This window comes from Giraffa tippelskirchi, chromosome 6 (assembly GCF_054371585.1).
Source record: "Giraffa tippelskirchi isolate mGirTip1 chromosome 6, T2T-mGirTip1v1.2.pri, whole genome shotgun sequence".
NCBI classification, from domain to species: Eukaryota; Metazoa; Chordata; class Mammalia; order Artiodactyla; family Giraffidae; genus Giraffa; species Giraffa tippelskirchi.
This window is the reverse complement of record NC_137280.1, coordinates 1,134,135-1,159,318: the sequence shown is the minus strand read 5'-3', so window position 1 is coordinate 1,159,318 and position 25,184 is coordinate 1,134,135. Positions and strand designations below refer to the sequence as shown.

The 25,184-nt window shown below is 39.5% G+C and overlaps 1 protein-coding gene across 24 annotated transcripts in view; it reads right to left on the bottom strand.

Moving 5' to 3' along the window:
* The window catches only part of TAF2 (TATA-box binding protein associated factor 2), a 92,626-nt gene that overhangs the window by 64,911 nt on the left and 2,531 nt on the right, over window positions 1-25,184 (bottom strand). For all 24 annotated transcript variants that reach the window (XM_081504837.1, XM_081504822.1, XM_081504827.1 and 21 more), the window contains exons 3-9: window positions 18,285-18,445; window positions 8,425-8,543; window positions 6,436-6,577; window positions 5,017-5,248; window positions 2,547-2,731; window positions 1,466-1,579; window positions 208-307 (exon numbers count right to left, since the gene is read on the bottom strand). In XM_081504837.1, the coding sequence (XP_081360963.1) occupies window positions 208-307; window positions 1,466-1,579; window positions 2,547-2,731; window positions 5,017-5,248; window positions 6,436-6,488 (684 nt within the window). In that variant the 5' untranslated portion in view covers window positions 6,489-6,577; window positions 8,425-8,543; window positions 18,285-18,445. The remainder of the gene's footprint in view (window positions 1-207; window positions 308-1,465; window positions 1,580-2,546; window positions 2,732-5,016; window positions 5,249-6,435; window positions 6,578-8,424; window positions 8,544-18,284; window positions 18,446-25,184) is intronic.

The following is a 25,184-nucleotide window of genomic DNA, read 5'->3' as shown; positions in this document are numbered from 1 at the left end:
AGCAAGTCTTTGGAGGCCAACAATGGCAACAGAAACTAGATAACATAGATAAGTCTCTATAAGATGATTCTCATTTTTTTCGGAAAAAATCAGGGGCTTACAATTAACAGTAAGTATTTTAAAGTTACAAAAAATAAAGGAAAATCTGGAGAACACGAACAAGCCTTATTGACTTCTATGTAGATAAATGGATCCAGCTGCTTTTACCTCTTTAATCCAGTGGCGGTATTCATTAACACCAAAAGTTTTTTTCATCCAAAGACCATATATATAACCGGAAATTCCTTTCAATACCCATTCATCAGACCTAAGCAAAAAGCCAAATAACAATATATTATTTATTTTAATATAAATAAAATATAATCAATTTTATTATCTTAATAATAAGAATTCTTCAAATAAGACCAAAGAGGGTAACAGAACAAGCATAGCAAGTACTTCTCTGCCTTTTTAAAGAAAATAAAAGGCATTAAACTGTTTGGTTCTCCACCTCCTCTAGCCACACCCTCCCTGTCCATCCCTTGCATCGCCTCAAGGCTCCTGTTCTGTGCTTCCTCTAGCAGAGCTCCTCCCCTCAGGTCCAAGTCTGTCCACACCGTCCACTTCTGAGGACCACAGGGCTCAATTCTGCAAAGTCCACTCTCTAACACTGCCAGCCCCATGCATGACTGTTAGCAGTACCCTAAGACCTGAAGTTTAACCACTTATTTTTTAGTTTCTTAAGAGGAAAGACAATCACACCATTCATCCAGGTATATATTTATGTTTATATATTCATTCATTCAAACATTTTGTCTACATGTTCCAGAGACTATTCTTTAGCGAAACTATATGCCTTAGGAAATTATAAGTTAAGAGGCCTTACCCTCTGTCCTTCACCCTCCAGGAAGAAAAAAAAATAAAAGAAATCAAGACTTACATACTATCAATATATGTTATAATCGTAGGTTATAATCTTAAAGGAATTTTGTCTGTTTCTTCAAATTTACCTCAAGTTAATCAGAAAGAAAACAAAAAGTATTTTATTTCTCACATTTTTCAAGTAAACTAGTACAAAACTAGGCACTAACAGGAAATCCGTACTGCATTATCAGTACTGTAGAGGATCACTGTTTTACCTTAAATAACACCAACGGCACTGAAAACTGACATCAGAATTCCAACTATAGTTCTCTGTACATTCAAGTCCTTGTATCTACAATATTTATTCAATTCTTTAAGGAACTGCTACTATCAAAATACTTACCTTACTGAAAATTATAGAACTGATTATACTGATACATTAAGGAAATGGATGAAAATGTAGGATGAAATTTATACTCATTACTTTTCTTTAAACATATACAGAATAGTGTCTGTTAATTATCTGCAGTTAGAACAAAGTTCAACTTACACTGCAGGGAAAGAAAATAAAAATAAACTTTTCTAATTCTTCTCAGGAGTTGTAAGCTTTGAAATTACTCACCAAGACATTCTGGATATGAAACATCCAAAAAACTGCTGAGCCAAAGACTGGGCTAAACACCTTCTAGTCAAAGGTGTCTCATCTATGATCATGGCACTGTGTAACAGATTTGTGCTGGAATTTCAAAGAGCAGACAGCTAATTATAACCAAGAAGTAAATAACTATTCAATCAAAATAAAATAATCACACTTTTAAAATGACGGAATTCAGTTAAGATATAACAGAGAAAAACCAGAATACTCTCCCCAAGAGCTTTCCCATCTTTTCAAATTTTAGCTGAAATCTATATTTTAGTAACTTTTGTTTAAAGTAAGGATTGTAATGTTCCCCACTGATTTCCATGAAAAATATAAATATTCTTTTTAGGGGCTAGGCAGTTGCAGCACCAATCAGAAATTGATATGTTCATCAGAGACTAGTCCTTTCACGAGGGGGTCTTCTAATTTCAAAAATCTTTTCCTAACAATACTACTAACTTTTTGTCCTATAATATTTACTTTCAAATACACTGACCCATCAGATCTTCTAACAACTCTGAAGAATGCAGGAACACTGCTATCATGTTCATTTTACAGATGAGAAAATAGACCCAGAAAAAAAAATTACTAATCCTGAGACATAGAACTTCCAAATGTGGAACTTTTCAAGGAATAAAAGAAGAGAGGGAGATAAAGTAAGAGAAAAAAGAAAATAAAGTTTTTTCCTCCTCATTTTTTTACATATAAATTTCTGATGATATTAGTAAATTTTTATATGGTGCTAGGACAAAAACCCCACTAAATATCTATATAGTACTTTGTATATTTGTTTCGGTGCATAAGCAGAAAAGAGACTAAAACAAATATGTAAAGTCTTAGTAGCAGATAATTCTGGATAAAGATAATATGACTCTTTTCAGCTATTTTGAAATTTTCTTTATGCTTTTCTACATTTAAAAATTTTGAAAATACAGAATTTCTACAAAGCCATTCATAGCTAAATTGAAGGGAAAAAGTTCAAAATGCATCTTAAACATGATCACAAAATAAATAACCTTCACATCATGAACCTAATTTAGTCATTTCAAATTTGGATACAGACCTAAAAATGCTCATGGAAGCATAAGCAGCCACTTCAACATAAGCCTCATCAATGAATACAGTCTTAAAACAGGAATAAGGGTATCGACATGTAAGAATTTCTTCATAAAATTCAAAAACTTCATGAAGATATGATGTGGTATGTTTAAGCAATGGAAGAAGTTGAGGTAAACAAAAATGAGTAACCTAAAACAAAAAGCAGGGAAGAAGATCATTAAATAAGAGTTAACTTACATCTTAAATTTCCTAAATATCTCAATTATAAATGAAGCAGCACTTAAGTCCCTCCCCTCCCCTCATTTTTCCGACAAATCCATGGCACTGAGATAAAACACTGGTATGAAATTAGTGACTACTGTTATTAAGTTTATGAAATATTCAATGCATCAGAATTAAATTCATGATAGATTTTATGTCTATGAAATGCTTAGAGCCAATGAAAATATAACTTTGGTTACAAATTAAAAGTTTCCTCTACATATGCATGCAAAACAAAAATAATCTAAATTTCCAAGGCTCACTGTAAACCTGCCTTTTATTCATAAATCTAGCCTAGTGAATGTTGCACAGCACAGCACTGCCTTATGTGATTAAAGCTGACTGTCTCCAGCACATACAGAGAACAACATGAAAGCTGCAGGGAGGCAGTGAGGAGGCAAGAAATGCCAGCAATAGAAATAATAATTCTGACTTTCTTCCACTACATCCCAATTTGGACACAAACACTCATATATTACATACTGTCTCCCTGTCCCTTATTGTGATTCTGTGCCATAAGAATAACATAAAAAATGACATCATCACTCTGACCAGCAGGCTTCCCAGCTGGCTAAAGAATGTGGTAAAGAATGCCTGCCAATGCAGGAGATGCGGGTTTGATCCCTGGATCAGAAAGATCCTCTGGAGAAGGAAAGGGCAACCCACTCCAGTGTTCTTGCCTGGAGAATCCCATGGACAGAGGAGCCTGGTGGGCTACAGTCCATGGGTTTGTAAACAACTGGACAAGACTGAGCAACTGAGCATGCAGGCACTCTGACCAACATAAAACCTTTCTGATCTAGAAAGGTTTTATGAAGAAGACTAAACCTGAGCTAATCTTTCTGAACTGGACAAAAGTTTGACAGGTATGGACAGGAAAAGAGGACATTGCAAACGGATTCAAAGACAGGAGAAAATATGGTTTGGTTGGAAAAAATATAAGTAAACTATGCTGAACAAACATAAATAGAAAAGAAATGAGGAAGAAGCTAGAAAGGAATATTAGGGTCCAATTCTAGATGCTCTTGAAAGCCACACTTAAAGAGATTTGATGACTGCAGGATGTGGAGGCAAGGAAAGTTTTTAATATATGATAAAAAACTACTCTTCTAACAACATTATGAAAGAACACATTAGAGACTACCGTAAGTGAAGGATGAGCATCTATGGATTACTAGTGATCAGGGCCCAAACTGCATTGTGATGAGCACTCTTATTGGTACACAAACAAAAAAGAAAATACTATTCATCAAAAAAAACTCACTTTTAGACAAAACTACATGATGGCAAATCTACTGATAATACAAGAGAAACTTTATTTGAGAGAGAAAGACTAATCACAGGCTTTAAGTATTCAAGAAAAATACTTCTTGACCGACATTTACCTTTCTCCTATCCAATGGCTCAGTGGGAAAACAAAAATTCTTCCAAAATACAAAACCAGGTACTAATCAAATTTTGATTTTAAAGTTGATCATTTACCAAAAATGGTAAAATTCACTGCATCTTATCAGTGAATACACTTTTAAGAGTGATTGTTAAGACACCAAAAGCAAACCATTCATAAAATATCTTGAATATTTTCCATGAGTGATTTTATAAACCTAGTGAATTAAGGGATTCATTCAAATGTTACTTTAAACCTACACAGAGACTATGAGGGTCAATAACCAATGAATCACTTTATACCCAACAGAAACGTGATGCTTAAGGAGGCCTAACAGCACAAGTCTTACCAACCATTCCCCGATTTATGGTCAGACATGCGGCGGGACCTGGAGGAGAGCTCTGTGAGCTCACTGACCCGGGCTCTGATCCTGCCTGCCTTAACCTGTCTCTTCCCTCTACATATGCTGAAGTTAGAATAAATCTTGCTTTTTAATTCTGAAACTGCAATATTTCAGGTTCTGGAGAGGAAACTAGAACATTCACAAACTCATAGTAATTCTATAATAGATTCAGTTATAGAAATCAACCAATATTTTAACCAAGTTACTTGAAGCTCTTTTGGAACACTAAGCCCTCTGATGAAAAAAAATACTAAAATTTAGAAAGAGTTTATATCATTACACATTTCAGATTAAAAATCCTTTCTCTCTAGTGAGAGTTCTCATAGCTGAAAAAGGAATTAAGACAAACTTGGTATTTTATGCACATTCTCCTGATCAGGCTTCAAAGAGTAGGAGAGGAAAGAACAAGAAGCCACCATCTACCTCATGCATATATGGATCCACGAGGATTTCAAAAGGTCCAATGGCCAAGGAGATGTTTGACGCAGATGTTGGAATGGTAAGCATGTAATGGAAGGTCTTTTTCCTCATGTCATGGGTATACACGGTCTCCACCAAATCGCCATTGGAAACCGCCACCATGGCAGCATCCACTGTAAACTCTAATTTCCACGTACATAATTCAGAGTATGAATCAACACATGGGAACCAAAATCTAGGAAAAAGATCAAGAGCAGAGAACATGTTGGAAGCGTAACCTGCATGGCTCCTCCCATGTTTACAGAACGCACACAGCAAAGTGTTCCTAGCTCTCTGTGCACCCATGCTTTCTCCTGAGCGACCTGGGAGAGTGTGATCAGAGATACAGCCCTGTCTCCAAACACTCTTTGGCAATATTAATAAAATATATCATGTGGTACCTCCAGTTTAAACCCTGAAAAGAAGTAACCAATTCTGAGTTTCTGATTTTTTAATTAAAAATAATTTTTACTTGTATATTCACAGTTTTTATGTAGCGTTCATTTTTAGGAACAAAAAATGCTTACAGTAAGTTTTAAAAAATACAATATTCAGAATCCATTCCATACATCAGGAAATTGCTTCTCTGGAATATGTGATGCATTGTATAAATTCAAACAGTGCTGATAAAGACATTAAATTTCTATTCAATGGTCTACTCTGATCAGGTTTTACTATGTGCCAGGGTCTGTACTTGTTACTGAAATACAAAGAAGGATAAGGCAATATCCCTGGCTGGGAGGAGTTAATAGTCTCAAAACAAAGAAAATATTTCAATAACATGGTTAACTACAGAGCTACGAGAATGAACTACAATTAGATGGAACAATAAAGGTGCACCTCACCACCACAGTTACACAAGAACGGCAGATATAAAGAGCATGATACATATGCTTCCACTTAACAATGTTCAAAACTAGGTGCAACTCATCGATGGGATTTTGGAGATCAGGATGGAAGTTATTTCTCAGGCTATCAGCAGAAGTAGTGAATGCAAGTGGGTAGACGTGGTGACTGCAATGCTGATAATGCGACTGTTCTTTTTCTCGATGTGAGTGTGAATTGCAGGAATCTGTTCACTTTGAAAATGTTCTATTTACAATTCATTAATTTTCTGTACGTTATTTTACTTCAATACAGAAGTTTAAAAAATAAAGAACTGAGACGACTTTAGCACAGCAGACTTGAAGAGGAGAGGAGGGGGACAGGACTGAGGAGGAGTGATTAAAGGAACGAGATTCACAAGAGGGAAAGGCAGCTGGGGGTCAGGTTCATACTTCTCATCTGACACTGAATACCTGCACTGCATATACATACACATACAGAGAAAAATGCAACGGAAAAAACGCAATCAACTGTAATACGTAAGAATGAGTCATCTACCTTGTGGAATTCTGATACCCACAGGAGAACACGTGAGCACCTCTCTCTGCCATGCTTCCCTCTACACTGGGCACCACAAAATGAAGACCTCCTTTTGGCTGATCCAAAGAAAAATTGATGTGTATCTTTAGGACCTTTAACTCTGCAACAAATAAATACATACACAGATATATGAATATATATTAGGTAACAGTGGTCGATATAATAAGGGTAAAGACTTACACTGAACATAAAGTGGGAATCAAAGGTTGAGTTTTACCTAAAAAAAAACCACACTATTTAACCTAGTGCAGGGTTTTACCATCTCTTGGCCTGTAGGAGCTCAACAACCTGTTTCTACTGGTGTCCTTAGTCAAAGTGTGAAAGTTGCTCAGTTGTGTCTGATCTTTGCAATCCCAAGGACTATAATCCACGGAATTCTCCAGGCCAGAATACTGGAGTGGGTAGCCTTTCCCTTCTCCAGAGGATCTTCCAACCCAGGGACTGAACCCAGGTCTCCTACACTGCAAGCAGATTCTTAACCAGCTGAGCCACCAGAGATTGGTGTCCTTATTTCCACTCAGTTCTAGTCACTGCTAGCTGTGTGCTCTCAAAACATAGATCATATCATATTCTCCTCTCAACATTTCTGACAATGTGATACGGCCAATACTGCCAAAGAAAAAAGTTCAAAACTACCACCTAGGACACTTACAGCCTTCCAGACCCCATTCAAAACTTACTTTTCAAGTCTGTTCACTTACTGCTGCTGCTGCTGCTGCTAAGTCGCTTCAGTTGTGTCCGACTCTGTGCGACCCCATAGACGGCAGCCCACCAGGCTCCCCCGTCCCTGGGATTCGCTCCCACAAATCCTGTTAATTCTACTTGTGACTTTGACCAGTAGGAGAAGGGAGTGGGGTACGTGGGAAAGACTACCCAAGAATTTACATTATGCAGCACTATTCATTATGCCTTATTTGTAAGCAATAAATATGCATTGCGCTCCCAAGACTGGGCTTCCCAGGTGGCTCAGTAGTAAAGAATCCGCCTGCCAGTGCAGGAGACGCAGGAGACTCGGGTTCAGTCTTTGGGTTGGAAGATCCCCTGGAGGAGGAAACAGGCTCCAATACTCTTGCTTGGAAAATCCCATGGACAGAGGAGCCTAGCGGGCCTCAGTCCATGGACTGTAAAGAGTCGGACACAACTGAACACACACACACACATATATCCATCATTCACGAGATTAAAAAAAATGTTTCTTTTAATTTCCCGCAGAACATGACAACAATATGGACTTTTTCCAATCCCTGAATATACAATGATGACCTTCCATGCCTTTCCCCTAAACTAGGCAATATCTCTAAAAAATAAACCCCTCCCCCAACTATACACACACAAACTATCCAAAAAAAGCAAAAACAAAACAAAGTACTTTACTTCCTTATTTTGATTTTAATTTTATAGAGCAAAATAAAGGTAGGCAGAGATGTATAATAATTAAAACAGCTGTAACTTTATACAGGAAAAGAAAGAGTTAGAAATAATCAAAGTGTGCAGAATGGGTGTTAGAAACCCCAGGTTCTAGCCTTGGCTCCTCTACTAATCGGTCACATTCAGCAGGTCACTTACTCTCTTTAAACTTCAGATTGCTCTTCTGTGAAAGGAAGAAATTGAATAAGATGATTTTTTAGGACCCTTCCTTTTACAAAACTCTGTAATTCTAAACTGATTTAATATCATATGGGTTCTCAAATCTTGACAAAATATTCCATCCATTTGTTTTTTTTTTCAAATAACTTTCACTTTAAAAAACTACACTGAAATGAGTTGCTTTTTGTCACAGCACTTGATTGCTATTTTCCTATTAGTTATCTTTAAGGAAAAAAAGCTTCCAACTCCTGTATATTTCAACTGATTATAATTTAAACACCATAAACTTTCATGAAAAGTTTTTAGTTACTGAATCCAACATGATTTAACTGTACAGTCAATACGTTCTTGATATTTTACCATCGACATGTTTCCACAACTCTGACGGAACCTTAATGCACAGCTCCCCATTCCCTGCATCAGGATCCACAGCACTAACCGCAGCCGCATATGCATTGGAAAAGTAATTGAGATTTCTCCTGGGGAGACAGGAAAGACGAAGAGAGAAAGCCAGTCTTAACAATAAGACACATATTTCACCAAATGTTTTCTTAAATACTTGGCACCACTTGTTTGTAAGCATTATATCATCTTACATAAATCACAGGAATGCTTTTTAGCCAAGTTAACTGTAGATTTATTGCCCAAGACAAAAACTAGGGCAAGAAGACCAAACCAGTCAATCCTAAAGGAAATCAACCCTGAATATTCACTGAAAGGACCGATACTAAAGCTCCAACACTTTGGCCACCTGATGCAAAGAGCTGACTCACTGGAAAAGACTCTGGTGCTGAGAAAGATTGAGGGAAGGGGGAGAAGAGGACGACAGAAGATGAGATGGTTGGATGGCAACACCGACTCAATGAACATGCTGCTGCTGCTAAGTCGCTTCAGTCGTGTCCGACTCTGTGCGACCCCATAGACGGCAGCCCACCAGGCTCCTCTGTCCCTGGGACTCTCCAGGCAAGAACACTGGAGTGGGTTGCCATTTCCTTCTCCAATGCATGAAAGTGAAAAGTGAAAGTGAAGTCGCTCAGTCTGTCCGACTCCTTGTGACCCATGGACTGCAGCCCACCAGGCTCCTCTGTCCATGGGATTTCCCAGGTAAGAGTACTCGAGTGGGGTGCCACTTCTCCAATGGACACGAGTTTGAGTAAATTCCAGGAGCTGGTGATGGACAGGGAGGCCTGGCGTGCTGCGGTCACAAAGAGTCGGACACGACTGAGTGAACAGCAACAAACGCAGTGGCATGTACAGTCTATTCACTGATGCTATGTGTTTGTTAGGAGTATCGCATCCTTCATTAATTTTAGAATACCAAAGCCACTACAATTTCCTGATACAAATGTAAAGAATACTGGTAGAATTGAAAAAATAATTATTCTTTATCTATCTGGCAAAAATTTGAATGGATTCTACAAGCTTTATAATCTGACAGAAATTCAAGATGTTTAAAATGAGTCAGGATGGGAATTAATTCCTCAAAATACAATACTGCTCCTCCTCACTCCGAAGTACATGACAACGTAAGCTCAATGAAGGAGGGGAACATTCGTGTGGTTGACTGTTACGTTCCCTAAATGCCAGGGGACTTTCAATAGGTAGGCTTAGTAGCTCAGCCGTGTCCCACTCTTTGCAACCCCAGAGCCCACTGTCCAAGGAATTCTCCAGACTAGAATAACTCGAGTGGGTTGCCATGCCCTCCTCCAGGGGATCTTCCTGACCCAGGGACCAAACCCATGGCTCCTGCATTGCAGGTGGATTCTTTACCACTGAGCCTGTTCAATGGGTACTTGGCCTTATTGCCCACTGGATGAAAGCCATCAACAGAGGACTTATGGAAATGTGAAAATACTGTTCTCATCTGACTTGCTAGTATTTTTCCATAGAGCAACTCATATACATATACATTCATACACATACAAATCACATTTCCTCACTAAAATCAGTGAAAGTAACACAGAGGAAATGGAACAAAGAGAAAGGGCAAGGAATGGCAAGAGCGAGAAAGTAAGATCGGACACGACTCTGTGAGACACACTGTTGTGTACTTTATGTCAGTCATCACGCCCTTGGATGAAGCCACAAAGTAGTTAATGACATTTCACTAACTTACTAAATCTTTAACCTAGGTAAAAGACAAGTTTCAGATACTCTACAGAATGACTGTAGGGAAGATAAAACAGGAAGAGCCATTAAAGAAAACATCACACTTACACCCTTTCAGCAGGCCAGAGGCAACTCTTCCCTGCCTGCAGCTCTCTACTAACCAGGAAGGGTGCAATGCCAACCACGGCTTTAAAACTACGACATACAAGGTTCTGACAGTAGTGAAGCTGACTTCTCAGGACTTTTAACACTGCCTTTCTATTAGATAAATATGAGAAAGAAAGGGTATAAAAATTCCAGGAACAAAATAAAAAAGAAATAGATGTTCTTTCACATACCATCTTTTCTCTTTATTATCATACAGTAAAAGTAACTTTCTCCCTTCGGCATGCAATTCTGTAAACGTTAACGTGTGTGACCACTACCACAACTGGGATACAGATCAGTTCCACCATCCCCCAAAATCCCTTGTGCCAAATACAAGGAATCATAAGAATGTATTTTTGAGGCTGGCTTTTATCTCACTCAGTACGTCTTTGAAATTCATCTAAGGTGTACATGTACCAACAGTCTGTCCCTTATTATAATGAATAGTATTCCACTGTAGAGACTGTGCCACAGATTGTTTATTGTTTATTTACTCATCCACTGAAAGACAGCTGGGTTCTTTCCAGCTTTTGGTTATTAGGAATAAAGCTGCTACAAACAACTGTGTATCAGTTTTTATGTGAATTTAATTTTCATTTCTGTAGTACAAACAGGCAAGAGTGGGACTGCTGAGTCATATGGCAACTATAAATTCAGCTTTATAAGAATCTGCTAAGCTGTTTTCCAGAACAGCTGTACCATTCTGCATTCCCATCAGCAATATAAGAAAGTGCAATAAGAAAGTGGCTCTGCATCCTTACCAGCACTTAGTTAACATACGCTACTAGTTAAAGACTACTTGAGACATCTAAAGGTTGTAACTTCTCTTCAGTAAAATTTCAAAAACACGAAATCTGAAAGCCAATTATTTGTGAAATTTAAAAATAAAAAAAAATCATTGTTACAAAAAAATAAATTTAAACATTATATATTAAACCACTCAGTTTTTCTTTCTTTTTTTTTTTTTTTAAGGAAAATTATTCTCACTTAATCTCATTTCCTGAGAAGTGATAAAGTGGTCCAAATAAAATGGTGAGTCATTATAAATGGAATCTATTGGAAAGTTAGTTTGGTGGAACAATCTTCTCATGGCTTGGATTTCAGTGTTTCCTTTCATAATACAAATCAAACATGTTTCCTTTCATAATAACCTAATAAAAGCCAAAAATTACAAGGCAAGATTATAATAAGTGTTTTCAATTTTCAGAATGATAATGACTATAAAATATTAACATACCCCTGGCCCATAACCACCACAGTGTCAATCCCCAGGCTTCCTTAAGGAAACAAAGCTTAAAGAGGAGTAATGCTATAGAGGATATTGAAAAGCAAGTACCTTAAGGTACAAACAAACAAGTACAAAATCAAAAGAATTTTCTCCAAGAACCAATTATAAATATATACATTAAAATAATCTCTTCTTTGTCAAGAACATGTACTTTTTAAAACTGAATGTACAGATTCTGCAAAACTTAAGATTCAACTGTTTGTAACCTTTATCTCCATTTAAAAGCAAAATATATTACATCAGCAAAGTGTATGTGCTCTAAGCATACAGCTCCATGAATTTTCACGAAGCCAACGGAACCAGCAATGCAGAGCAAGGGCCGAGCCTTTTACCGGCCCCCAAAGCCCTCCTGTCCTCACTAGCCGAGCCCTGCCTTTCACCACCGTGGGTAAGCAGTATTCTGATAATAATGGGACAGGTCAACAACTTAACACACATTCCTTTGTGTGTGACTTGTTTTATTCGACATTAACTTTGTGAAATCCATCCACATCTCTGCATCTAACTGTTGGTCATTCAGTTTCATTATTTTTAGAGTTCCAACAGTGAGAGAATATACCAGAATCCACCATTCTAATACTAACAGGTTTTCAGGTTATTTACAGTTCTGACCATTACAGATGCTGCTGAGAACATCGCTGCACTTTCTTCGTGGTTTACATGTTGGGTATACACGTACGAGTGAGACTCTTCAGTCACACAGTACAAATACATTTGATCTCAATTTACATATCTTTTAACTGTGTCTGAGAATTAATTACTCTATATTCTTACCAACATTCAATTTTTTCTTCTGTCCTTAGTTTTGACAGTTCACATACAAAATAAAATAAATAAAAGGCTGACAGAAAAATTCATTTTCCAGAAACAGAATCAATATCAAAATTAATAAAAATGAGGGACTTTCCTGGTGGTCCAGTGGTTAAGACTTCACACTACCCATGCAGGGGCACAGGTCTGATCCCTGGTCAGACACCAAGATCCTGAACGTTGCATGGCACAACCAAAAAAAAAAATTAAATGCCTTTTTAAAAGTAACCAAAAAACCATTTGCTATGATGCCATGAAATAAGGTTGTTCAGAGAAAACTCTACCTTAACAAGTTTTTCTGTGAAAAAGTCTAGGGGATTTCACTGATAACAAGTTCAAACCTGAATGAATTTAAAGTGGCTGTACAAAAAATGTCTTAATGACCCAGACAATCATGATGGTGTGGTCACTAACCTAAAACCAGACATCCTGGAATGTGAAGTCAAATGGGCCTTAGGAAGCATTACTATGAACAAAGATAGTGGAGGTGATGGAATGCCAGCTATTATTTCAAATCCTAAAAGATGATGTTGTTAAAGTGTTGCACTCAATGCGTCAGCAAATTTGGAAAACTCAGCAGTGGCCACAGAACTAGAAAAGACCAGTTTTCATTCCAATCCCCAAAAAAGGCAATGTCAAAGAATGTTCAAACTACTGTATAGTTGCGCTCATTTCACATGCCAGCAAGGTTATGCCCAAAATCCTCCAAGTTAGGCTTCAGCAGTACGTGAACTAAGGACTTCCAGTATAAGCTGGGTTTCAAACAGGCAGAAGAACCAAAGTTCAAATTGCCTACATTGGATGGATCATAGAAAAAGCAAGAGAATTCCAGAAAACATTGACTTCTGCTTCATGAATTGCTCGAAAGCCTTTAACTGTGTGGATCACAACAAATTATGGAAAATTCTTAAAAGAGATGAGACTATCAGACTATCACACCTGTCTCCCGAGAAACCTGTATGCAGGTCAAGAAGCAACAATTAGAACCAGACATGGAACAGCACATTGGTTCAAAACTGGGAAAGGAGTACATCAAGGCCGTATATGATCACCCTGCATATTTAACTCATATGCAGAGCACATCATGAGAAACGCTGGGCTGGATGAAGCACAAGCTGGAATCAAGATTTCCGGGAAAAATATCAACAGTCTCAGATTTGCAGATGACATCACTCTAATGGCAGAAAGCAAAGAGCCTCTTGATGATGGTGAAAGAGAAGAGTGAAAAAGCTGGCTTGAAACTCAACATTCAGAAAACTAAGATCATGGCATCCGGTCCCATCAATTCATGGCAAGTAGAAGGGGAAAACGTGGAAGTGGTGACAAATTTTACTTTCTTTGGCTCTATAATCACTGCAGCCATGAAATTAAAAGATGCTTGCTCCTTGGAAGGAAAGCTACGGCAAACCTAGATAGCATATTAAAAAGCAGAGACATCACTTAGTTGACAAAGGTCTGTAAAGTCAAAGCTATGGCTTTTCCAATAGTCACGTGAGAGCGATCCATACAGAAGGATGAATGCCGAAGGATTGATGCTTTCAAACTGGGGTGCTGAAGAAGACTCTTGATTCCCTTGGACTGCAAGGAGATCAAGTCAATCCCTCCTAAAGGAAATCAACCCTGAATATTCACTGGAAGGACTCTTGCTGAAGCTAAAGTTCCAACACTTTGGCCACCTGATTCGAAGAAGTGACTCACTGGAAAAGATCCTGATGCTGGGGAAGACTAAAGGCAAAAGGAGAAGGAGGTGGCAGAGAATAAGATGGTTAGATGGCATCACCAATTCAAAGGACATGAACTTGAGCAAACTCCGGGAAATAGTAGAGGATGGAGAAGCCTGGCCTCCCCAGGTCGCAAAGAGTTGGACACAACTTAGCAACTGAACAACAGCAATTTGAGGAGCCTAATGAGTTTCAAGTCACTAGAAACGCCGAGTATAGGTAAGAACAAAAGGGTTCTACTGCTGTGCCTGTGTGATTACAGGAAGTCCAAACAGGAAGAAGCCTATTTAGTTACAGGGTCAGCACATGGAAGAAAACACACCGCCAAAGGGGCGCATTCAGAGAGCGGTTAACAAATTTGGAAAAAGTTTTCAATGAGGAATGACTGAGAGTACTGAGATGCTACAGACTGGAAAAGAAAAAAATTGTTTACAGGAAAACAATTTTTAATTAGGATAAGCTTCTGAACATTACGGCAAAACAGACTAACTCAATGTAATAAACAACTTTCTAACATTCAGAAATAATGAAAGGGGTGCTTTAAAAAACAGTGAGCTCAACAGGAGGTGGAACAGTATAGGGAAAAAGTCCTCTTGGAAGTTTTGAGTAAACAAACCCCAATGTTCTCTCCATTATGACAACTTAATTCCAAGCAATACTCCTAAAACAACTGCCAGTGAGGCATTGTGGATGAGTTAAAATATAAAACTATCCATATTACCTAACCATAAATAATCAATAAAGGAATTAACCACTTCTACCATATGATATCAGTAAAATAGTAACATTAAAAATCTCTCTACACAGATGTCTATATTAAAATACAGAACTGAAAAAAAATATACAGGACCTAGAAAATCTAAAAAAAGGAATTAAAAAATCAGTTCTAATCACTTTAAAAACTGCTTCAATCACTCAACAGTTACTTCATTTCTATCTTAAGTGAGCTTTATTTCTACTGCCACTTCTCAGTGGAAATGAAGACAGCAGACAGGAGCTATTTTTTCCTGGAAAATTGATTCTGGAAAATTTTCCTGGAAATTGATTCCTGAAACTTAGAAAAGTGGAGACTTTTCAAGTAAAATAAAAAAAGTTTTCTCAAGGTAGCAAAGCGTACCTGTGGAAGGGAAAGAAATGAGGCGAGATGTCAGCCACTGCAGGCTACTCACGCACAGAAACAATCTCTGGTAAAAATCTACATTTCCCTTTTCTAAGAAGAAAGAAATGCAACAAATAAAAACAAAGAAAAAGCCACCAAAGAGACATAGCATCTATGGACGCAAACTACATCTACAATATAAGATTCAAATAGAAAATATATTTGGAGAAACTTCAAGTGCTTATTTTCCTGGCAGCCAATAAGCCAGAAAGAGACAGAGAGGGAGAAATCTTAAATATGTTACATGACCAACAGGGTTTCTAATTGCTAGGACAGGTAATTTAACAAGTCAGCTAATGTTTACTTGGATAAAATAGGAAGACACGCCTTTTAATCTCTTATCTAAATGTTTCCCTTCCTTATATTCTCCCTGCAGTTCTCAACCAAGGTAAGCATACTCCTGCCATTAAAAATAGAAGGGTCTGGCACCTTAACAGTAAAACAAATAAGAAGAAAATGTGATGAAGTAGCATATTACTTCTTTGAAGGTTAGAACATTCTGGTATGTACTCAAGATCAAATTTAACCACTGAGTTTTAACTTAATTTTCAATTTCAAATCTACTCTATTTAATTTCTGCTTCAGCTTTAGTAGAAATTTTATTGCTTCATTCAACAATGAGAGTTACTCTGGAAACAAGAAAGGTGGTGTAAGTATCTAGGGACATGCGAAAGATCTTAACTATCTGTCCTTCCCCAAGTCTTCTTTAAACATAAATAACATCATCACAAGAGATCATTTTCACATCTTAACTGCTAAGCAGCGTTTCTTCTGAACCATTGGTATGCTTCTGTCTCGTGTTTTAGGGATCTTACCAACAATAGCATCTCCCTCTTTCACATCATAACCAGAAACCTCGAAACCAAACCTACAGTTTTCCTCTAGTAACTTGAGTGTGGTGCACACCATCCTATACCTGTTTCACTCTCCATGCTAATTTCATTAGCTACTTTAAAAAATGACTGTCGAATAAAATTCTAAAGCCAATCTCAAACCCTCTTTTGAACAAGTCAGAGAATAAACAAACACCAACAAAAACAACTGGCATCTCTCTTAAAAAGTAAACAGGATTCTGGAAGAATCCAGAATCCAGAATTTCGGGCAGAAAAGCAGGAGCTGCCCTGAGTATTTATCAAGTGGCCATGGCTAAGAGAGCGGTGGTGCTACTGAAAGGACAAGGTTAATACACTCTATCCTTTCCCATCTCCCAACTTTGCCTCTGAAAATACTCCCCTTTATGACTCCCTTTTCTTTCTTTATAATACTAAAAGTGATGAAGCATCTTCCCGTATCACTGGAGAAAAGTTTTAGGGGATGTCATCACCTCAAAATTAGATTGCTTCCTCAACAGATTTGGAGTCCTGTTCCTATCACTGCACTGTCAGATTTTCTTCTTTGAAACCTGAGCGGCAACAACTGGTAAAGCAGCTGTGCAAACACTGTGTTTTGTGACTAGCAGATGGAGAAGCTTCCTACCCTGTCATCAAATGCGGAAAGAAACTAAAAGAGTGGATACATGTATGACGGAGTCAGTCTGCTGTACACATGAAACACGCCCTAGGTCAGCTACAGGAGCCCGCTCTCCCTGTGGAAATGATGCAGAGAGCCTCTCACGGGAGGGAGCCTGCTTCAGTGGCCTCCATGCCCTGCTAGCCCTAACCAACGTTCTTTAAGAACCCTGCTTAGATGGGAGGACAGGAGACCTGGGATCTTGGTCTGCATGCCCTGGGGCAATTCATTCATTCATTCACTCATACAAATATTTGCTGAACGCCAGGGGATGTGCCAGCTTCTGAGGAGACAGCAACGCACAAGGCAGGGCTGAAGGTCTGATCCTCATTTCCATGGAGCTCACTGGAAAGCAGTGAATTCAGACAATCAAACTAGTAACCAGCACAGAGTGTGCCTGATGTTATGACGGGGAAAGCACAGGATAAAGCTCAGGTTCCTAGCTGATCAGTTAGATGGATATAATGAGGCCTTTCTACTTCACAAGGGGTGATGAATATCACACAGGACAATGGGTTTGGGGAGGCTGTGCAACAATGTACAAGCTGTGAAGAAACGCAACACACAGACGCGCTACACCTCTGGACTAGTTAGAAGAGCACCACCACTAAAAAGAGTTTATAATTTATCAAAAAACAAGAAAAGAGTTCATCGTTTAGGGCACTCTATCCCCAAATACTGAGAATCGAAGAAATGATATAATGCAATGCTATCAATGCATGCTATCAAAACTTTGAAAAAACAACTGCCTTCAAATGTACTTGACAGTATTTAAATCAGCACAAATCTTACTGGGGTACAATCAAGTAAAATGTTAAAAAGAGCCAAAAGAATAATAAGCAATCCTGTTTTCCTAAGGAAATAATTCAAAGTAAAAGAAAAAAAAATCTAGAAAATAATCAGACAATCCACAGTATACTGAGTAAATGGAATACTGCCTGACATAAAAACAATAACAAAGTGAAAACAAAGTATTTAAATGAAAAATGTAGAACATAAAGCTGATCATTAAAAATATGTTTACTGATAAAATCAGAAGTAGCCTAGACAGATGCAGTATTTAAAGTGAAGAAATTAGTATTTCAGATTATTTTTATATTTTATAAAGCTGTCAAATATTTTATAGAATAGTTTCTGCTCTATAGATTACAATATCGCCTAACTCATTAAAGATCATATTAATATCTATGAAACAAATTATTTTTTTTTAAAAACAAAAGTAGAAAACTGGCTAAGAAAATTTATTTAAAGTTCTCTGATAAAGGAAACTTAATAACTTACTATGTTGACCAGAGCCAGTAAAATTTCTTGAAGCAAATGGACAAAGTGGCAGAAGCAACAGAAATTATGTATATAATTACAGAAAATAAATTGGCAACCAGAGTCTAATAATAATCTAAGAAAAATATGATGAGAAAATTAATCCAATCAATGAAAAAAATTAAGAAATACCAACTTTTAAAAGTGTATAACTTACTGTTTCGATTCACTGTGACAAACTTCCAAGGTTGGATCATTATAAATAAAGGCAGCTTCTAAATCATTGATCCTCACTCGGTATATTCTACACTGTTTGCTGTTCAACTTGATTCTATTTAAGTTTGCAACTGTGGGAAATATAGTCAGTTCCACAAATCCCTGTAAAGATAAGGAATAGTAATTTCATTGTAATTAATACTGGTATACTTTACAACGTATTTTTTTGATTTCTACTATTTATACACATACTACACTCCAGAGACAGAATCTCAAAGAGCTGGACACATACAAGTGCTCCCCAGGTAGCTTCACCTCAAGCATGGTTGTTCGAGTGACTAAATGGGTGTGAATTCTGTACACTTTATCATCCTGGTGTTTCACATTCACTATCAGTGAAAATTAAACCAGATGCTAGAAAAAAAAGTAAAATGACTCAAATATAAGAATTTTATATTATATATAAAATCCTCAAATATAGGAATTTATAGACAGACTGGAACCCAAACAGGGAGGAAGAGGAGAAAAATCCAAGAGCAAAAAGAGAATCAAAACCAGTTCAGGGAGTAGAAGAAAACTGCCCCTGGGGACCTCCCTGGTGGTCCAGAGGTTAAGAATCCACCTCCCACTGCAGGGGACTCACGTTCAATCCCTGGCCGGGGAACTAAGATCCCACACGCCACAGGACAACCAAGTCCTAGAGCTCCAGCTACTGAGCCCACACACTGTGCAGCTCCCGACTCACAGCAAAGAGCCCCAAGACCACAATGACAGATCCCACGTGCCCCGTCTAAGACCAGACGCAGTCAAAAATAAATGTTTTTTTTAAAAAAGAAAGAAAACTGCCCCTCAAAACAGGGTAAAAACTATACCACCAAAGTTAACAGGTATGCATCTCTGCTCATGGGAGGTAAATCAGGACATGTGACGTAGCACGAGTTCCAAGAAACATTCAAGCAAGGAGGGAAAAATCTACTGCAGCATCCAAGAGCAGCAGACACTTCAAAGTGCTGGATGATTTTCTGCCAAGCAGTTCCAAAGGCCATACAGTTCTACCACCTCAGCCTGGTGGTGAGCAAGCTATCTGAAGCATGGACAAAAGACACGAGAGACAGTTATATCCACTGTCCACGACCCTCTTGCACTGAATCAAATGGGGAAGATGGACCAGTGAAACACGGAATGTATGTCCAGCGAGTTTAATATTCTGGGTTGAAAACACAAAATATGGGAGGGCATGAAACAGTAACACTTCAAGGGTTGAAACAGGAATATCTAAAATAAAACTCAGGCAATAACCATAGAGAACAAAATTACAACAATTATAAGGGCTATTTTTAAGCACTACTGTATGTGACACATTACACTAGATACTTTTGTATATTTTAATCCCATTAACAACTTCAAGAGATAAGTATTACTTTATACTTTTTATAGATTAAGAATTAAGAAAATTAAATCATTAGTAAGTGGAGAACTGAGACTCAAACCCACATCTACATGATCGCAACTGACCCCTGCCATGATCACAGCTGACCCCTGCTATGATCGCAGCTGACCCCTGCTATGATCGCAGCTGACCCCTGCTATGATCGCAGCTGACCCCTGCTATGATCACAGCTGACCCCTGCTGTGCCACAGTGTCTCGCAGTGCAATGCTTTTCAATAATGAGCAAGAATTTTTTTTAGATAACATTCAGCCCAACTGCTCAAAAGCCCATCTAGAGCCCCCTTTCCCCCAACTGACAAATAACAGAGTCATACATCTTTAAATTAAGACCACCTGGACAGATCTATTTGCCTGGAAGCAGATAAGAACAAAAAAAAGCAGAAGCAAAAAACACTGATGAAGTCTCTGAGTTGAAAGGTGTTAACCTGTGAGCAACTGTAGAAAGACCTAAATTCCCTTAACTAGCACATCAGCCAGCCAATAACCAATTGACATGAATGATCCTGGATTAGGCCAAAAACTGTAAGCAAAACTAAGATAACATCAAAAGTGAACCAGACAAGATTATGGAAACTGCTGTCAAGAAGTAGTCACATGAGACAGACGAATAAGCTTTGGCTTTCTAAACTAAGGTCAACAATAAAAGAACAGTGAGTGGAGTATACTTCGTCACAGTAGGGGAAGCCCAGTCTCCGTGAGCCAGATCTCTGACAGCACGGAGAGCCCTAACCTGCACCTGCCTGCCACACGCAGACCCGCTGACTGGCCTCCAGCCCAGCAGCCACAGCTCCGAGCATATCAAGCCCCCAGGGATCCTAACCGCACTCTTCCTGCTCCTGCTCCCTCCCCATCACCTGACACTGACCGTGCTAGTGGACCTTTTCAAAAGCTCCTTTACTTCCCAGCCTGAGATGAAACATCTCGATTCCCCTTTGAAAAGCAGCTATAAATTCTTTTATTCACTATAAATTAAAGGAGGGGAAAACAGGAAACCACCCTCTTTCCGCTCTTTCTAGACCTTTGACAGGCCTTTACACAGCACAGGCTGTGAGAGCAAGGGCAGAACAGTGCCCCTGTGTTCTTCAGGTCCTGGCCCCACTACTCAGCAGGTGTGTCAGCTGGAGCGAAGTTACTCTAGCTCTCCACACCTCCGTTTATGGTGGTGCTGGTGGTGTACTCAGCCATGTCCGACTCTGCAACCCCAAGGACTATACAGCCTGCCAGGCTTGTCTGTCCATGGAATTTTCCAGGCAAGAATATTGCTGTGGGTTGCCATGTCCTACTACACGGGAGCTTCCTGACCCAAGGATTGAACCTGTGTCTCTTGTGTCTCCTGCACTGACAACAGGATTCTATACTATTGAGCTACCTGGGAAGCCCGTACCTCATCAGCAAAACAAGAACAGCAACACTACCTACCTACCTTTTGGTATTATTGTAACTGAGCAATTTAAAACAAGGGAAGCACTTAAAATCATAGCTGGCATCCAGTAAAAGTTTTTGTTATTATTCTTAGATTCTACTTCTTTTCCTACGTGTTCATGCCACACAGAACACCATCCTCCGTTCCTTTCATTAATATCTCCCAAATACCCCAATATGTGTTGAAAGTTCCTACCTTCCCTTTCTAACCCATCTCAGCCATCACGCTGTGACATGAATGTAGACACAGCTGGTCCAGGCAGTAACACTGCTTCAAAGCTCCTGCATTTCAGTTCCTACCATCTGCATGGCCGTTCTAGAATAGTAGTCAAGATCACACACCGAGAGACACTCCATCACTGGTCAGCACTGCCCCGACGCGGACACTTTAAACCTGAATGTCCGCAATGCCTGTCCTTCCCTACCAGTCCGCCTGTTCAACCACACGGTATTCTCCCATTCTTGGCCTCCTCCAGCTTCTCTCTACAATCCTCCCTGGTATTTTTAGGGCTACTGTCTTCCTTGTCCGTCTAAGAGCCTTACCTTGAATCACTCTTCTGTCAACTATCAGTTCTCTTGCCCTATCTCCTCCTCCTGTTTTGAACAGTTCCTTCCACTCCTCTGCTAGAGGCCATCCTCTGTAGTCTTCTCAGAAATCATGCACTATTAATCACCTTCTCCTATAACTACACTCTCTCCTCTCACAGGACTTTTCCCCACGCCTACAAACATGTTCAACTCTCACTTTTCTTTCTTTTAAATCTTAACTTCTATGTCATCTCAAATAAATTATTTTTTGCCCTTTTCCTGGAGTTACTATATTCTGGTTCAGAACTGACACTAATCCCTGGAGTCCCAGAACATTACAACAGTCCACCAGGCAGACTGGAAGTTGGGGGGGGGGGGGTGTGGAGGGGTTGTTTTTGCCAGGCGGTGCAGCTTATGGTTTCTTAGTTCCCTGACCAGGGATTGAACCTGGGCCCTTGGCAGCGACAATGCACAGTCCTAACCACTGAACTGCTAGGGAATTCCCCGGACTGGCGATCTCTGGAGATCAAGTAATAAAGGGGTTTAAGGGGTTCCCACATCTATCTCAGGGTAGGACTGGTGTTTATTACACAGTCCAAACATATAGGATACATTTTAGTCATTGGCAAACCCTCACAGGCACTCTCTGATCTCTCTCTCTGAGTGAGGTCTATGGTGGAAGGACTGAGTGGACACCAACGGGCCACCTTTCCCCCTTCTCCAAGACAGTAAATCAACACAACCTTACATCTCTGGGGAATGGCAGAGATCAGTGCCACCAGAATGACGTCTACTCCATCTTCATTTAACTCAACTATTTGGCCAGTGCAAAAGCCAAGTGGGTGTTGCAGAATGATCGTGAACTATCACAAACTTGCCAACCACAACCATGTTCACAGACATGATACTCTGACTGCAGCAAATCAGCACAGCTCCTGGTAGAAAATATTGCCATGAATTATCAAGCAATTTTTTCCCCCTCAATTCCCAAAACAAAGTTCAAAAGTCTCCTGACTGCAGGATAGCCCAAAGTGAATTACACTGGTATGTTATACTGACAACATTACACTATCTGGACCTGGTAACAAAGGAAAATCAAGTTCTCGGTATGCCTTACTAGAAAACACATGGATGGCAGAGGCTGAGAGTTAAATCTCATGGACATTCAAGGGACTGTCACATCAATAGAGCTTCTAAGGTTCCAGTGGTCTGAGGCACACAAAAATAAACCTAAAGTGAAAGTTATTGCATTTTGCAATTCCCACCAAGAGGGGGGAAAAAAGAAGGCAGGAAAATTGGTAGGCTTCTTTGCATTCAGAAAGCAATCTATACATTCAGGCATATTGCTTACTAGGCAATCATTAAGACTGTCATCTTCAGGAAGAGGTCCAGAACAAGAAAGGGCTCTGCAGTGGCTCCAGGCTGTGGTCCAAGAGGCTCCTCCCTAGGCCGTATGACTCAGCAGAGCCACCAGCACTGGGCCGCGCCCAGCAGACAGGGATGCTGCACTGACCCTGGCTTTCTCCAACAGAATGACACTGCGCTGCCATTCCGGGGTTTCAGAGGAAACCCGTGACCTCTTCTGCCAGCAACTATTTTCTATGTGCAAAGCAACTACTGCTTTGCTACTAGACCCTGCAGTAGAGACTGAACACATGACCATGGGACTTCCAAAAATTTCAGGTAGTTTTTGTTAACCTGAAATGGCTATCATGAACTGAGTGCATGCAGCAGCTTTCCACTTTTTAATGGGAACACCACCTCTGGACCAGGCCCAAGAAGGTTCCTAAGGCACAAACAGCAAACAGCATGAGCCACTGACTCAGAACCCAGAGACTTGCTCCCATCGAATCTCCACTTCCCCCTCAATCCACACCCATGACCTCATGGAGAGTTCCCATGTTTAATCACAGGACAAAGCACAAGCCTGAATTATGAATAAGTCTGTACAGCATTCCAGCACAGTTGAAAATGGATGGCAGCTGCCATCACTACTCACTGAAGTGCAGTCCTGAAACACAAGGGAAGAAAACCCTACTGAGGGCAGGACGCTGGCAAACAGAACAGGGGGTACAGTGTTTATAGAAGCAGAAATGTCCCCAAGTACACTTCTACAGGGATCCAGGGGCAGTTGCTAGGTTGGCCAGCTGGTTAGGAATGTGTAAAGAACAATACTAAAAGACTGAAAATAAGAGGGTGATGGGAAAATAAGTGTACACGTGAATTTCTCAGAGCAGGTATAATATGAAAATGTTACTACATAAATGACCAACAGAGGCATCCTCAGAGACTGCAGAGGGGGCCCACAAAAATCAACTGGCAAGATTATCTCTCCAGCAGATGTCCCCAGACTCTTTCCCGAGCCACCCTGCTAATACCTGCAGTGGTCATGGTGGCAGGAATGGAGGCTACACACGAACCCAGCAACATGCTCTGCCCTCAACAAAGCCTGATCTGGCCACCATCAATGCTGAGTGCCCACCTCCCCACAGCAGAGGATCAAAATAAGCTTCTAACAAGGGATCTTCCCAGGAAGCATCAGTTAGTCACTCAGTAGTAAAATGACTACATTATACAGCTGGTATCGTAGGGAGAAGACAGTAACTTATCCTTATAAAAAAAACAGACACATACTCTAGATTTTCCTTCCCTATTAATACAATTTACTTACAAAAAGCCATCCATGTCAACATACTATCCCATACACACATCCATGTGTATAGAAAAGTGTGGCAGAATTTACACACAAACTTTACATGCAAAATTTATTTTGTCCTCTCATCCAGAAGTGGCCAACATGGCCAACTGCTGAAGGCTCAGCTACAGCACCAACCGAGACCTCCAAGAGGAGGCCATCCTAACCTAGTGAACGATATTATAACATTAAGTCATCTCTCCATAGCCAAACAGACCTGGGAGCCAGGGGGCAAAAGCTGGAGTGACTATGTTCACTACTGCTTCAAAAAGTCACTGAAAGAATTTTGCTTCCTGTCTTGAAGACCTCAGGTTGGGGGTGTTAAGAAGCCTAGTGACCAAAGGAGGAATGCATCCACCAGGGCACGGAGCCATGGTTTTATTAAATTGGAAGCTGAGACTAAACCACTTCGGGCTTCTCATGCCATTGAACCAACAGGCACAGAAAGGGGTCACCATCCTGGCTGAAAGACTAGCAGCAACTGAGATTCTGTTATACAACAGAAGCAAGAATTCTATTCGCAATTCAGAGGGTTCAATGGAAGGCCTCTGAGGTCCTCTTGACGAATAGTCCTAATCAATGGAAAACTGAAACAACCCAAATGAAGTCAAAAAAAGCAAGGATGCAAAATGAAGGTCTACGACAGACCAAAAGCAATGCTGTCAAAAGGAAAGAAAAAAATACAATAGGTGGAAGAATAAGAAAGCTGTGTACATCAACTTTGACCCTGATATCAACTGAGGAAAGCAAAGGCTATAGTAACTAATTTTCACATTATTTTACCCAACTTTCTTCCACTACAGGTG